Raw genomic sequence first — 15,857 nt, forward strand, 5'->3', positions numbered from 1 at the left:
GGGGGCAGCAATGCGCCCTTCCAAGAAATATTTGTACCAGAAAGAATAATTCATATCTACATCTACATGCTAATGAAATCAAGGTTTCAAATGTCCCCTTGATACCTTTTTTGCAAGAGAAAAGTCAAAATTTTCCATTTTGATGAAAACTGATAATCAATTTGCAAAGCAATTTGACCAAATAATCGCATTAATAAAGTATGCACTTCAGTTTGCAAGCAAAGTTGGCTCGCTTTTGTTTGATATATCATAGGCTCTGACACAAGTAGGAACTTGAAAAGTGGGGGGCCAAGCAACAATTTAACACCAATAACAAAAGATTTTGAAAAAATCCCCTTTTTTGCAAAAAAAGTGGGGTCATGGCAGGCCATCACCTACAACCAAGCTTCGCCATTGACCAAACGACGGTTCTAGACTTGTTTTAGTAGGAAACTTGATACCGTAAAGGTTCCCTTTCTGCGGTTCCTTCTATGCCATATTTGTACCTACAAGAACGTCATACAGTGCACTCTTGCCTGGTACATTACCCGTACTACAACCCATTTCGTATATCTTAACATTTAATTATTCATCTTTAATTATGTTTGCCGTAATGCCTCGAACAAGCGCCCCCCTCAAATAAGAGCCCCCCTCAAAAAAGAGCCTCCCTCGAATAAGCGCTAATTTTGGAGCCTCAATAATCAAATAAGCGCCCGGGCGCTTATTCGAGGCATTACGATATATATTTAGGCACTGGAAACTCAAGTGTAGCCTTCAAACGTTCACAAAGAATAAAAGTTCGTGTTTTTTTTGTTTCTCGAAAAACCTTATAGGAAACATTATAATTTTGATGATCGAAAAACTAAATGATATGTTGCATTGAATTATGTTCATTGCAATAAAGAACTGAGCATTAAAAAGAGGCAATGATACAAAATAAAAACGCAGACTTTCATAAAAATGTTTACCAATAAAATAAAAATCGCTTTTACTCCGCTAGAAACGAAACTGTTTACTCTAATGGTAACAAAAGAAAAATGTGGAAAAATATTTACAAAAAGGATATCTAAGAGCACCTATCTAGAATGAGAAAATGGCTGATATCAAAGACAATTCTAAGATTGTGTGTGTCAAAAAAATGTCTTTTGTGTCGATAGAAACAGTTAGAAATTTGTTTATTCCAAATTGAACAACTGTCTTTGTACTTTAGTCTTCCAAATCTATGTGAGATGATAATATTAAATTGGATTTCCTTGTCCATCAAATACATCAGGTTTCAGATGGAGACATCTCATGCGTAACAGCTTAGATTGTCCTTGTTTGCTTGTAACGATGAGCAAAGGTTCTATTTGACGAAGGTGATTTTAGTTCTAGCGTTGTTGATTTGCCAAACATTAATGTTCTCATAGTCATCAAGACATCGAGAGAATTGATCAGGGGTGAAGCCTTTTGTCAGACAACGCTGGCGGGCATCTTCAATCCTATGACAAAAAAATACACTGTCAAATCAAACTATTAGATGTAAATTCTTCTTGTCATTCAGAAGATATACTCCATAAAAACAGTGAGCATAAGATTCTGTTTCACGAAAACATTATTCACTGACTGTTTGACGACAACAGTGACATTATTAAATAGAAAAAACGACAAGTATTGACCAGATGTCGTGTCATGCTACCTTGCTTTAATGAGAGGTTACCTGGCTTTAATGAGAGGTTGCCTTGCTTATACGAGAGGTTAATCGTGCATCAGTTAGATGGCGATAATCAGTCAAACCAAAGCACATACTTCATCAGCAATAAATCCTATTTACGGATTCTTGCTTTTGTAATTGATCTTAACTTTAGACCTCGCAGTGGAAATTCTAGCAAATCAAAGTAGAGAAACCAGGGGTGTTGTGAAGGGAGGCCTTGGAGGGGTTCAGGTCCCCTTGTTAAAAATTAAGAGAGTTTTTATGAAATTCGGCCCCTTCCAGTGATGGTATGTTGGGTTTGGTAAATTCTTTACTTGCCAATAATAATTATGTTTTCCCTAAATTCTAGTTTTAATGCTAAACCCAAAAACAACATTGATACACGATAAATTTTGCATTTCCGAATTGTCCAGTAATCAGCTTTGGCAAGAAACGTGAATAGAAATCCAGGCATCTTACCATTGTTTACAATGTTGTTGACATTGCTGATACTCTAGGATAGCCTTTGTAATTCGAATGACTTTATATATATACGGAACATATGCGTATTAATGTTACACATGCAACATGGTCAAGGGCGTGGCACATATCTTTTAGGACGGCACCCATGAGAGAAACGTGCACAGAAATGATTTTACAAAAAGTTCACAAGAAAAATTACCTTTAAAGATTGTTACACTACAACAACCCTGAAGTAGTGCTGATAAACCTGGTAAGATAAATTGAATTTCTATCAAACTCACTTCAAACTGTTGGCGTCCCCAGCCATTTCTCTTATTATACCGTAGATGACGTCAATTGGCTGTGATGGTCTATAAGATCAACAAAGCATAAAGGTTTAGCTCTCTAAAAAGTGCGGCAAAAACAACATGTCGCCAATGAGAATGGCCATACGGTATTATGTGTTCCCTCTCAAGTTTAAGTTAAATATATACAACTGCTAATTCGATCATGAAGAATAATAATAAGATACAGGTTACCAAAATAATCTCTGCTGCGATTGTAAGTAGTCCCGGAAACTAAAATATATCAGTTTTATGGAAAAGCAAAAATGACAACGGCCCAGGAAAGTAAAATACTTCAGTTTTATGAAAACACAAAGATGACAACGGCCCAGGAAAGTAAAATACTTCAGTTTTATGAAAACGCAAAGATGAAAGTTATGCGTCAGAGCCTTATTGTCATGATGTAACATATCTGCAAAAAGGTTTACTTGTTGATGCCTTCCTCGTCGATAAGAGAGGCTTTGGACATCTCCATTAACCGCATTGCTTCATTGATGTCCTCTTTCTCGACAACGTCCGCTAGACGCAGACGGGCCTGAAAATAGCGAAAATAAAAATTATGTACATTTCACAATTAGCAGAGCACCAGACCTGCTTTACTTATTGTGAAATAAAGGTGAATAATTGTGAAGTTAAGACCATTAAAGTACGTAACAGAGCTAATTTTAGCAAGAGCTTGAAAGCTGCCCAGGAGATTAACAAGAATGTCTTGGGGGTGGAAGAAAAAACATCTCTTAGATATACAACGTTTAAAAACTTCAACTCTTTCAAATTGAATATGTTTTATCAGTATATTTCAGCTAATTAAAAAGGATAATGAAATACTAACATAGAAGATCGAAAAAATAACAAACATATTTTAGATGAAATTAAATTGCGAGTAAGAAAAATTAAATACCAAAGGAAAAGTAGAAATGACTCAGATGTGCATTGGAGCTACGTGTGAATCTAAAAAGTACCTTGCCTTTGGTAGATATTTTGAAGAAAAAAACGAATTTAATGAAAATACATTTCGAAGCTGTAAATAATCATTTAATTTCCATTTAAAAATAAAACAAGACAGTAAAATCAAGTAAGAATGAAAGGAGGGTTGCAACTTGAAAAATGATCACAATAAGCCACAAGATGAGATTGCTAAGGCTACACCTTAAAAAAGAAACGGAAATTCAATATGAAAGCATTTGAATTTTTTAGCCCATCTTTACTGGGATTGGCAATTCAAAGAAAAAATTCCAAAATTTTACACCCTGATACTTAATACGATAGCCTGTAGCTCTAAATGGAAGGGAGAACAAGCCCTTCTGTTTGATAAAAAGCCTCCCACAAAAAGAAACATCCTTAAGGTGGTTGTCTCTACAATGACTAAACCAACAAGCATAAAGAAAGAAAGGCGTACCAAAGCTGTTCCAAGACGTAAAACGGCCAAAAGGGTTCTTGGTGACGTGAATGTGGTGTCCTTGCTGTTTCGCGCTTCTTTTCTCATTTCCACGTAGGCACTAACAATGTAGTCTGTAAGTTCGACTGGAACAGCCGGCATCTTCTCCTTGCATGCGCCTATATATCGCCTGCAAGAAAGCAACACGTGTCTCACTATCATGAATTCTATGATCATTTTAACACATATATAATACACAGATCTATTTTTTAATAGCAACCGTCGTATTGAACACTCACCGCATTAACTTCATGTCCAATGGATTGTACATGGCTGGAGGATGGACGGAATTTTGATGTACATATGTGATGTGTTGAGCTAGTCTGTACAAAGAGAAAAAAGATCTTTAATTACCAAGAGATGTGGTAGTGATATTGAAACATTCCATAAACCAATGTATAAAGCATGAGGTTAGCTCTAGGCAGGCTTTGGGGCACCAAAATCTCCCATTATCTTGTTACCTCGACATAGAAGAATCAATTTTCAGCTAGATTTCCTAATTTCATAAATTACTGCTATTCTTAATATTACCTTAGGTCGTTCTGTCTGTCTGGTTTATCCTGAATCAGCCAAAGCAAGTCAAACCTCGAGAGAAGGGCCGCAGGCAGCTGGATGTTTTGCTCTGCCGATTTCTTTGGGTTATAGCGACCATAGGCCGGGTTAGCAGCTGCAAGAATCGATACTCTGGCATTGAGCGTTGTCATTATACCTGCCTGAAAAGAAGTGACAACAGTGTTACAAGACGGCATTGGCTTTAGGCAGCATTAAGGTGTGCGGATGCCTCAGTGGCTCGGCTCACTGACTACAAACCCAAATATTCAGGGCTCGAGTCCCTGCCATGACTAGACTTTCACTTAGAGTGAAGACAGTCGCCAGCTCTCTGTAATTCTAGGCATAGGAATCACGAGGCGTGTTCACTTCGAGAGGAAAGACAAGGATAATGCTCAATAAGCATAACTTTCTATTTTGAGAGTATGCTGGTAAGAAATTGGCTGCAAGAAGTATTTGCTCGGCCTTAATTCATAAGAGACCTTTCCTTTGAGCAAAACTGGATTCGCTTGTTCGTTTGATCATAACTTTTTCAAAAAGTTTGTTGCTTTCTAAAGGGGCAGGAAGGGCAATAAACTTCATTATTCAATATTGCAACTCAGGCAAAAAATACAAAAAATCAGTCATAATATGATATTTCAATAAAAGAAAATAGCAAAGTAAAGATACGGGCAATTTAGGCCAAACTACCAGAGTTAGACTATTTACCAGTAATCTAACAGACAGATACAATAAAAATAAACCACAACGTTGGCAGAGATGGATTTGTTACAGCCATCCAAAAATGCACGACAACCTACTTTGGCAATTGAGATTGTTTGCTGCTCCATGACTTCATGAATCGCAGTTCGGTCCGAGTCGTCCATTTTATCAAACTCATCAATGCAACAGACCCCTTGGTCAGCTAACACTAGCGCCCCACCTTCGAGAGTCATTTCCCCAGTCAACGGATCCTTCATCACAGCTGCAGTCAGGCCTACCCCAGAAGAACCTCGCCCCGTCGTATACTGGCCTGAAAATCAATGTATGATATTGACTGGTAATTTACAAGTTTTTCATTTGAAAAAGGAGCAACAACACGTTTTTAAGCGCCAACAAACAGAACAAAAACAAATCGAAAACGAAAACCATATGGCAATTTTATTTAACTTGGGTCAACCAGGATATTTTATTCAATTTTCCATTCACAGTTTTTCACTCAGAATAATTGCCCAGCAAAACACATTGTCTCATACATCGCAAGTTGACCTGAAGCACGAGTATGAGTACAACGAAAAAAAGTTTGCAGAGAAGGACAATACATACTTCGAGGAGCCAGTCGGTCAATGTAGCCAAGAAGCTGACTTTTTGCAACACCAGGGTCACCCATCAGACAGATATTGATGCTTCCTAAAATAGCAAGCAATGCACAATTTAGATTGGGATAAAACATGAAACAAGAGAACGAGGAATGCAAATGACTATCCATAAATATATAAAATGAACGCAAAGTAAGGTCTGGCTGCTATGGCATTGGCACTTGCACATGCAACTTGACACATACCTCTGATTTTCATTCCATTTGGATTCCTGTCAACTCCACCAACAAGCAACAATAGCAGAGCTTTCTTGATGTCCTCGTGTCCGTAAATTTCAGGAGCTATGGATGCTGCTAGCTTCTCATAGAAATCAGCCTCTGCCAAGCAAAAATCATTCATTGCTATTGTTTTTTGCATTACTGTTACTAGATACGGCGAATATGCTTTTCTATCTAGGAATTGCTGCTAGTTAGAACATAAAACGAAATGAACAGCTCAGTCTTATTCCAGTTAGTTTTACTGCTTGCATACAAAACACACTGGAGATAAATTCATTGCTGTAAGAATGACGATGAGACATAGCTACGTAAGAAGGCAAGTAACGAAAAAGGAACACCGGTTCTTAGGATTTTCGATTATGAAACCAACTATTGACAGTCAAACATTCTTAGGGGGTTTGAAATAATTTTGCGAAAAGTAGGAATTGGGAACTAATTTCGGATTTGCGAAAAGTAGGAATTGGGAACTAGAGAAAAAGGCGTCGGATTTAGGCTGTAAAACAATGAGGAAACAACTATTGCAGTTAACAAGATCCCATCTATGGCACACTGTGTTCTTTCTTCACTTCTTATAAACAAGCAGTATCGTGTTTATTATTTATCAAAGTGGAATTTTATTTAAAAAACAAATTTGAAAAACCTAGTTTGGAAAAATGTTCAACAAATTCTTAAGAAATAGCTGAGGAAAACGTGAAGGCTCTGGACTTAACTGTCCCTTTTTGTTATCATTTAAAACGGAAATTGAAATCGTGAGACAGTATCATTCATGTAGATTTACAAGATGGAGGCTATAGAGTTACTATCTGAAATCAAGACATTGCTTAGTGGATTTCTAGCTTACCTTCAGCCAGTCCTCGGATCTCGTTATCAGTCAAAGCCTCGTCTGTAAGCTCATCATCCTCAGTCTTGTTCATACGAACGATTCTCTACAAACGAAGAAAAGTTCGGTGCTAATGTACTATTGTGCCTTGCCCACACTGATCCTTACTCTATGTATGGTAACCCCTACCCCTCGTATGAAAGCCAACATGCTGAGAAGTACGTTTGATAGATGAACTGCTAAACAGGTATCTGTTAATCATTGTTAATAAATAAATATTCTTAGGCCCCGTTAATACAAACAAAATAAAACAGGATGCTTGATAATGGAATGGCAACTTCATGGGGATATTCAAAGTCAATTGCCAACCCTAGTGTTCCCTACCAAAATGAAAAAGTTCTTACATGAGCTTCGAGGAAGGTCTCAGACAGTAAGCCTTGTGTAAGCTGTCTGAATCCTGTCTTCAGAGATGGGAGAAAGACCCCAGTTACACTAACATGATCGCCTGGTACTGCCTGTCTTGTAAGCTCACCCCGTGCGATAACCGTCATTGTCCTAGGAATGTGCCCAACTGGCACCTGATCACTGTGTTCCTGAATCTTCAGTTCCTGGAATTTCATGAATTTGGAGCCTCTTGACTGCAAATAAAGACGCCCACCAGATCTAGAGCGAATTGAAAACAAACAATTCAAAGCAAAATTAGGTAAGATAAAGAATTATTAATAATTTGAATTAAAACTTGAACTGTAGAACAGAAAGGCAATCCTTTCTGCAAATCCTCCGTTTAATTACAATATTGTCCCGTTTTATGTAAGAATTCGAAAATGACTTCAGAAACTGTAAGATATTTTGAATTTGTATTGAAATATAAAAACTAACGTGGAATAAAGTAGGTGAAAAATAACATGGCATAAATTCAGTTTCTTAAAGCGTTAAACGAATTAGAACATACTTGTTTGTTGTACACTCTTCACTGGGACACATTAGTAGAGGCATAAAACTTGATGATCCAACCTTTAATAAATTGAATATAATTAATAAAAATAATAATAATCATAAATATAACTTCTAGCAATTAGAGGACACGTGCCAAAAAATGGACAAATGCAAGAATTAAAATGATATTACCAAAACCTATACGATCTCGACTGCTAGATAATATCACAAAAACAATAGCGATAGTATCTTAAATGATCAGACAACCATAGATGTTAAATGATGCCGAGTTTATAGTTCTTGTCCTCTATCATTTAATCAAAAATGAAAACGTACAGGTTGGTATGTTTCTGCCCCGCAGCGGTCACATGTGTAGGTAGCAACAACCATGATTGGCTTTACTTCAGTGCATCTTGTGACAATTCCTCTCACAACCACAAGTTTCCCGATATTTTCAGCCTTTACATTTCGTATTGCCTCTGCCTTTTGATCTCCAAAATGTTTAAAGTGTAGTTCACTAGCAAGGGAAGAGAATTCTCAAGCTTCAATATACAGCTCGCAAAATTGGAAGAATTCAGATCTATAAGATTAAATGAAATTTTCAGCAAATTTTCAGGCCAGCACTTAAACCATCTATTCATTTAGATGCAAAAACTTGGTAAGAACCACTAGATCTTTATATCTTTTTTAACACTTTAAAAAAAATTTTGTCCTTGTGTAGAAAAAGACAGGCTTTGGGAATTACATTTAACCCTTACACCACAGCCAAAACGGTCAAAGGGCCGATGATGATAAGAATAAAAACTGATTTTCTTATTTAAGCTATATCAAGTTATTTTAATTCAATATAAAAGCTTTTCAAAGACTTGCATGGTCCCCAAAGGACGGTTGGATTTAAGCTCTACTGATCTCAACACTATTTTTATTGACCTCGGAGCAAATCGCAGGTGAAGTGACAAATAGAAAAAAGACTCACTATCTTCTTAGAAGCTCAGGAGGGTATGTATTCTTTTGGTTTCTTTGAACTCCACCCCGTTGCTGGTTATTCTGTTGCTGTAGCAACACCCTGTGTTCGATATAGATATCTAATGCATCTTTGTTTTCAACCTGGAATAAACATAAAAATGTACATGCTTTAGAAAAGTGCTAGTTTAAAATAAGCAGAATGCAGATAAACCCTATAACCCCACATAAAAGCCCATCCTGAATAAAGGTGCATGGGCTTACACCTAGTTAGGGGCCCACTGGGCTTTTAAGCCAGAGACTTCTCATGTGAGGATGAGGATAAAAAGATACTTTAGAATAAAGGATGCTTCATAAAAGATCGAATAATTTTTTCTCCTGAAAAAATATCTTTTATTACACATTCTGTTTTTTGAGATATGTATTAATAATGTATTTGCAAGGGACCTCTAAACCATTTCCCCTCATGTTGTCTCTTCACCCGCATACAAAAGCTCTCAATTCTTCGCTGGAGTTTTTGCACTGGAAAATTTTTTGTACTGGTTGAATGTGATGAAGGAACTAATCAAAATCTGTGTCATCACTCTTTCCAAAACAGAAAGTAATTTCTAGATTTAAAAAGTTTAGCTATGCTTGTTCAGTACACTACGGTTACGAATTTATGTTGGGACCAAAATAATAGACGTTTCTTTTGTGGATGTCTATAACACTTGAAAGATCAATGCTTTATAATACTTTGGAATCACATGGCCTAGATATCAATAGGATTGATGTTACGGTTTTCCGTGGGATCTAAACCAGAAGATAAGAATTGCCTCAACAAAAGGCAGGTAATCAGCTACGCACCTTCTCTAGTGTCTCTAATAGAAGGGGGGCAAGAGAAGGGGGGTAGTAGAAGGGGGAGTGTTTATGTTGGCAATCCTTCTTTGAAATCGAAGTACCTTTTAGAATATACTGTCAAAATTTGGTTTCAGTTTCTTGCATAGTTTTAGAGAAAATCAAATTTACATACAAAAATAAATCAAATTTACAGCTTTTAACTTCAAAGTCAAAAATAATTGGTTTCCTTTGTACGATTGAGATTTTTAAAAAACTATGAAAAACAACGAATAATGAAAATCAAATGACTTGATTTGTAAAATTTAATAGAAGGGGGAGCTAATAAGCAATGGGGGGGGGGCAAATTCTTCTGAAATTAATACACGGGGCCGTCTATTAGAGACACTAGAGTACTTAAATCTTAACAGAGAGGCCTGTATTTTCATAGCAATTTTTAAATTATGATTGCCATGTTCCTCAAAAACCTGAATGACCTTCTAGCAAACATGACATGGGTTTAATGAGTATGACTTGTCATAAGTTTACATGTATAAACTTCTTCCAAATGTAGCTCTTCAATGTGTCATAAAAATGTAAAAAAATACAAACCTCTCTTTCTTTGTAGTCTGGTAACATTTGATAAACAGCATCTGAAAAGATTTTTGCATAGCGTTTGGTGTTTTGAATAATCCTGTCTGCAAACTCTGGATATTCCTTCCAAAAAAGAAGACATAAAGTCAAAGCATATATCCTAACCATCAACATCAAGTTTAGCTAAACAACACAACACTCATCTAATCATATTTACCAGACTAGGCTGTTTGAGGCAGGTGTTCTCCCGATTGCCCCTCAATGCCCTGCTAAATGACTCAAGAAACGTAATCAATTGCCTGCTTATCCACCAATTTTTCCACTAAATGCCAACCTTAAGACCTTAACCTTAGATTTTGGCATTTTGAGCAAAACAATATTGGTCACATCAAAAATTTCCATTCATTCAAGATACCACAACTTGTTAATGTTCATCACATAAAAATATTGAGTGTCATTTCCAATTTGACTTTTCCATGCTTTTTCATAGCCCTATCTACTCATATTAGAATTTTTTTGAAATGCAGATATTTTTAAAAAAAGAACCAATCAAACACTTTTTAATTCTTTAAAGTTGTCTTTGATCCACACCTGGATATAAATTTTCTGCTTACTTTCGGTCATTAACTGACGAAGAGTGTCAGACAAAAAACAGTTCAGTATGCAGTATTTCTGCTATTATTTCATTGCCATGTCCGCTACTTCAAATTTTGTGGTACCAAAAATGTAAAAAGAGTGATAATAAGAGCAATAGATAGAAGAAAACAGCTAACTAGGTAGAGCAATAAATTTGGCTTAGTTAGTGACATGAACTTGACAGGCATTAACACTAGACACTTCAGATGTAAGACAGAGTGGCAAAAAGCAAGACGTTGAAAGTCATTTCAAGTCTTTGCACAGCCTAAAGCTTTAATTTTAAGTCTACAAACCATTTTCACGTCATCAAGTTCTATTTGCAAGTCTGTCTGCTCTCGATGTGCCATCTTAATCTAGATTGAAAAAATTAACACCAATATATACATAAAACATCACTATAGATTATACACACAACACATCTTTTTTCAAGAAACACATCAGGTCAGGTAGGATCAAAATTTTGTTGTTTTGAGCCTCAGATGTTTTTTGAATGTTTCTTAGGAACTGACTCTTGTTTTAGCATACCAGCTGGAGAAAGTCTGTAGCTGTAACTCCCAGATAAAATTTCTGTGACTCTTTAATTTTGTTTTATTCTGTTCTATTTGATTTACTCTATGACACTTGACTTACTTTTTCTTCCCTTTCTTTATATGTGAGGCTGGTAATGTTTCTTAGATGATTCTTAGTTTTAAGGGTATTTGAGCTTAATGTTTCTTATTTCTGTGTTTCATAAGAAAGATGTGTACACTCTAAATAAAACTAATGATGTTAGCCTAAGGATGACAAACTAATTCATTTGATTTCCCTGTCTTCTTTAAAAATGTTTTACATCAAGATTAATTACAAATTATTTGGACAATATTAGAGCAATACTAAACCAATCCTTTGTTAACAGAAACAGGTAAAAGTTGATACAGAACTGCCCAGTTCTTCACAAAAAGGGTTTTTGTTTGAAATATTTCTGTATGTATATATATATATCATTTTCTTGTGCAAGCTTTACTTCTTCAATACAAATAAATATATAAAGTAAATACTTACAAGTCTCTCACCATACTTGAAAACTTTCTTATTATCATCATCATAATAAAACTCAGCTAAGAATCTCTTTGCCAAGTCTGGGAGAAAAAGGTGACAAAATGAGTTTTTGGCGGTGCAAAATTTGAAGACAGCACCAAATAGCAGAAAAATAACAGAAAGGTTATGTTTGACCTGCACCTGGATATGAATTTCAATTTACTTTCAGTCATTATCCAGTGTCGTACTCTGAGGGGTGAAAGTTGAAAGGAAACATATGTTTCTACTGTTTTGTGCCATCTTTAAAAATGTCAGTCTCCTTGCATCCAGAATTTATCTTTATATCCAATCTTGCTTAAAGTCACAGTCAGAATAAAAAACATGGCTGTTTGAGGGCAGAAATTGCACTCATATAACTCAATGACCAAAAGGAATCATATGTTTAGGAAGTTTTAACATTTTATAAATCAAAGGAGTTAATTGCTTAGCGAACATATATAATTTTGAAAGGATATTGGCATATACTCAGGTTGCCATACTATAAAACAAGTAAATAACTTTGATCATTTTATCTATGCTAGTTTCCATGCTATTTGGAACAAAAGTGGCTAAAATAATTTGCAATAAACGGAGTGATAAATACACCTCTTTCATCGCTGTAATCTTCTTTTCTAGCCATCTTTGGAGTATATCTGAGCAAGAATGATAAGATATATATATTACAAAGTACCACCAAAAAATGTAAGGCTAAAGAAAAAATCTAAGGCTAATGTTAAAACCTTCATTGGTAGAGAGCTTCAAAGGTAGCATGGTTGTCCAGGGTGCATTCTATGTAAACCTCGTGTTCAAGGTAAACCAAGGCTAGGCCAGCTTTACTTATACCAATATTCATACACAATACACCACTCACCACCACCTCCTTCTCTTATATTTTGTGGTACAGCAATTTGAGTAAAGACTAAAAAAAACAATGAAATGTTGACATTCCATTCATTCATCAGCTTTGTTCCAGCACAACCTCTATGCATCTAAAATTCCCCTATTTAAAATCCAAACCAGCAAGTCCTCTTATGTTTTAGTAATATTCTAAGCCTGTACAGAAAATAAGTGAGTGGCACCATGTAATTAAAAACTTAATCCTACTACAGCTACAACCTATTTCCACTCCATTGATCTTCAGCATTTGCTACATAGAATGCACCTTGGCTGGTTGCCTTAATTACACCATAGCATAAGACACGCAGGGACTCTGATCCAACTGTTTTGTGTGATGCTTTGAAGCCAAGTCCATTTTCAAATATGACATTTATAGGCTAAGGAAGGGGGCACATACTCTCTTCTTTTTAGAAACAGCGGTTAAGTGCTTATTTGCAGGTCACAGAGGTGCCCTCTTTTGTCTCAATGTGCCCCCTCCCCACTTCAAACATGCTTCTTGCTCACCTTATGCCCTGTATGGCCACATGCATAGAAACAAATTACACATACATTGTTACGACATAAACAGCAAATCATTCCTATCTAATTTATCTACTTGTTTTAAAATTTTAGGGATATTGGAAAACAACAAAAATTATAAAAGAACTGACAATGAGCATGTGTTTACTGTGTAGGTAGTAGTGTGAGGTCCCTTAGGCCAGTTATAGAAACTTGGCAGAATCGCTAAAAATTACGAAATCGGCCATCCTCTGACTTCAAATACAAAACAGTGAAACCTATCATAAGCTCCTTAAGTATTATGTCAAAGCTTTCCTCTCACCTGGTGAGTCTTCGTGACTGATTTCGTACCTAACTGGATGTTGCTTCTGGAGGTGAACGTCCGTAAGCCGCGAAGGAACATAAACAATAGCTGGGTGATGTTTTGACCAATCAAAATCGATGAAGCTAAAAAGCGCGCGAGAAATTGGAAAAGAGGGTGCAAATATTCAAAAGGAGGCGAACAACGTACATTTCATTTGACTTGAAAACAAGCGTCAACCTGCAGGGACAGGGCTGTACATTACAGGTTGGGGAGAAGGAGGGGGGCTAAAAGTCTTAACTATTAATAGAATTTCACCTTCCAAATTTTTATTTAAGAAAAAGCATCTCCAAAATTTCATGTCATTTCTTTAAACTGCACAGCATCATGCATCGTGTTACCACCCTTGAACTACTTCAACTGTATATGAAAAATGTAAGCTGTGTGAGTGAAGTTGTTCCGTTGAAGAAAATTACAAGAAATTACGATCTACACTTAGGTTCGAAATTTATTGCACCACTTCGATGAACCAAGAATAAGTTCACCTAAGATACAGTTTCTGGCCATAATTCTCAAATTTTTCTTACCGTCAACCATGGTGGCGGCCTTTCCTAAGTCCATTCAAGACTTTGATATTTTGGCCCCTCTACTTCCAAATACGTTTCGCCGGCCCTGAGAAAGGCATAGGACATTGAGTATCTTTTGCCAATATCACCATATACTTCTACTATTTGCTATCTAACCAACGAATTCAAAATTATTAATGAATGACAGTTTCCATGCAGTACCTATCATAATGGACTACAGAACAGTGACCTTCAGTACTTTCGGGCTGCTTGCTGTGAATATAAATATTATATCAGGTATCGTTATTTGTATCAATATTTACAATGATTTCAAGTAGCATTGTAACCCAAAGTAGCAGACCTGCTATTTGAATGATTATTTAGAAATCGTATAAACTGCACGAATTCAGGGACGTAAACTGACCCTTACCTTACATTCCGATGTTAACAGACCTGCCGATAAACATGGACTCGCCATGTTTAGCTTTCTGCTTGACTCTAGCAGTTTTTTAATCAGGAGTGTACCAGATCACTTTTATTCGAAACTTCAATGGGAAATCTAGTTAGGCCATTTAACACTGTAATTATACCATAAATGACGTCACCGAACACGTAACAACAAAGGATTTTCTAAAAAGGCACAAATCGAAATTTTCAAGTCTAGAGCTTAGTTTAACGGGATCTGCTGAGAAAGGAAAGGTTAGCATGTTTGTTAGATTGTTAGAGTATATGCCCTGTCTAAAGGTGGGATCCACTGCACTTTTTTCTTCGTTGCATTTTTAAAACACACGTTAAAAAACATGTCGCAAAGTCGATTTGTGGCACGAACAGACACAAACTTTTTAGGCCAAGCCCTTTTACGGCACGTAAGTACATCTGACAAGTGAATACTGTTCTTGTTCCATGGTTTTGAAATTTTTCAATTTATATTATATTATTCATATTATTTATATTTATACTATATTATATGTTTTGAATGCTATTCTAGCAAAGTTTTATCGTATGCGATGATTACCATCAACCAACAACACATAATTTTGTCTCGATTTATAGTGTCTGTCACCCCCTAATGATTGCTTGAAAAGCTGGATGAAGGTCTTGACAAGGGTAAATTTGGCCGGAGGGAAGTTGAGGACTTTTCTGGACTCTGTGATGGCCTATATAATTTAAGGGTCAGAAAAGGAATCCAATTGTTATTCGCCATTTTCAAGGGAAACTGATGTTCATTTTCATGGCGCCAAAAACGAAAAAAAACTCTTTGTAAGTTTTAATGCTACAACCATGTGATACTATCTCTTCTGAAATTACAATTTGTGATATTTTAGGGTATAAGATATAAGTAGAACTGATATTTTTGGGTCTTTTGAAAATGAGCTGATATTTTTGGGTGTCCTGTAAAATTCTTGGACTGACCCCCCGTATGTCTTTGTGCTGAGTGCCCCCCTGGGGGCCATCACAATCCTACCTGAATGGGGTAAATCGCGTCCTCGTGTAAACACTTGCGATCTCACCTGTGGAAACTAACCCATTTCATGTAAACAGGCCCTTGTGTAGATTTTCCACTTGCACACCCGCCAGCTCAGTTAGTGCTTCGTGCTTTTCTCCTGAATAGCATAGATTTGTCAGTACCTTTGAAAATATTGCATCCCAGACTTTTCCATTTGGTAAAATGAGCATACGGAAAGAAAAATCTGGTTAATTTCGTGGACCCAAGATATATCACAAAGACTGTCACCCCACCGATGGTTTTACAATAC

At 36.3% G+C, this 15,857-nt stretch overlaps 1 protein-coding gene across 1 annotated transcript; it reads right to left on the reverse strand.

Annotated features, from left to right (window-relative positions):
- Positions 1-909: 909 nt before the first annotated feature.
- LOC135683940 (DNA replication licensing factor mcm7) lies at positions 910-13,667 on the reverse strand. Its single transcript, XM_065199349.2, has 19 exons — positions 13,556-13,667; positions 12,445-12,491; positions 11,824-11,900; positions 11,076-11,135; positions 10,165-10,269; positions 8,750-8,880; positions 8,110-8,290; positions 7,790-7,851; positions 7,242-7,500; positions 6,859-6,943; positions 5,985-6,116; positions 5,747-5,830; positions 5,242-5,453; positions 4,424-4,605; positions 4,132-4,215; positions 3,854-4,022; positions 2,886-2,992; positions 2,416-2,484; positions 910-1,460 (listed from the first exon to the last, which is right to left on the reverse strand). The coding sequence occupies exons 2-19, from the start codon at positions 12,476-12,478 to the stop codon at positions 1,325-1,327; spliced, it is 2,169 nt and encodes a 722-aa protein (XP_065055421.2). The 5' UTR covers positions 12,479-12,491; positions 13,556-13,667; the 3' UTR covers positions 910-1,324.
- Positions 13,668-15,857: the final 2,190 nt, after the last annotated feature.

Source organism: Rhopilema esculentum, chromosome 7 (genome assembly GCF_057945365.1).
Source record: "Rhopilema esculentum isolate cy_ngs chromosome 7, ASM5794536v1, whole genome shotgun sequence".
Lineage (NCBI taxonomy): Eukaryota > Metazoa > Cnidaria > Scyphozoa > Rhizostomeae > Rhizostomatidae > Rhopilema > Rhopilema esculentum.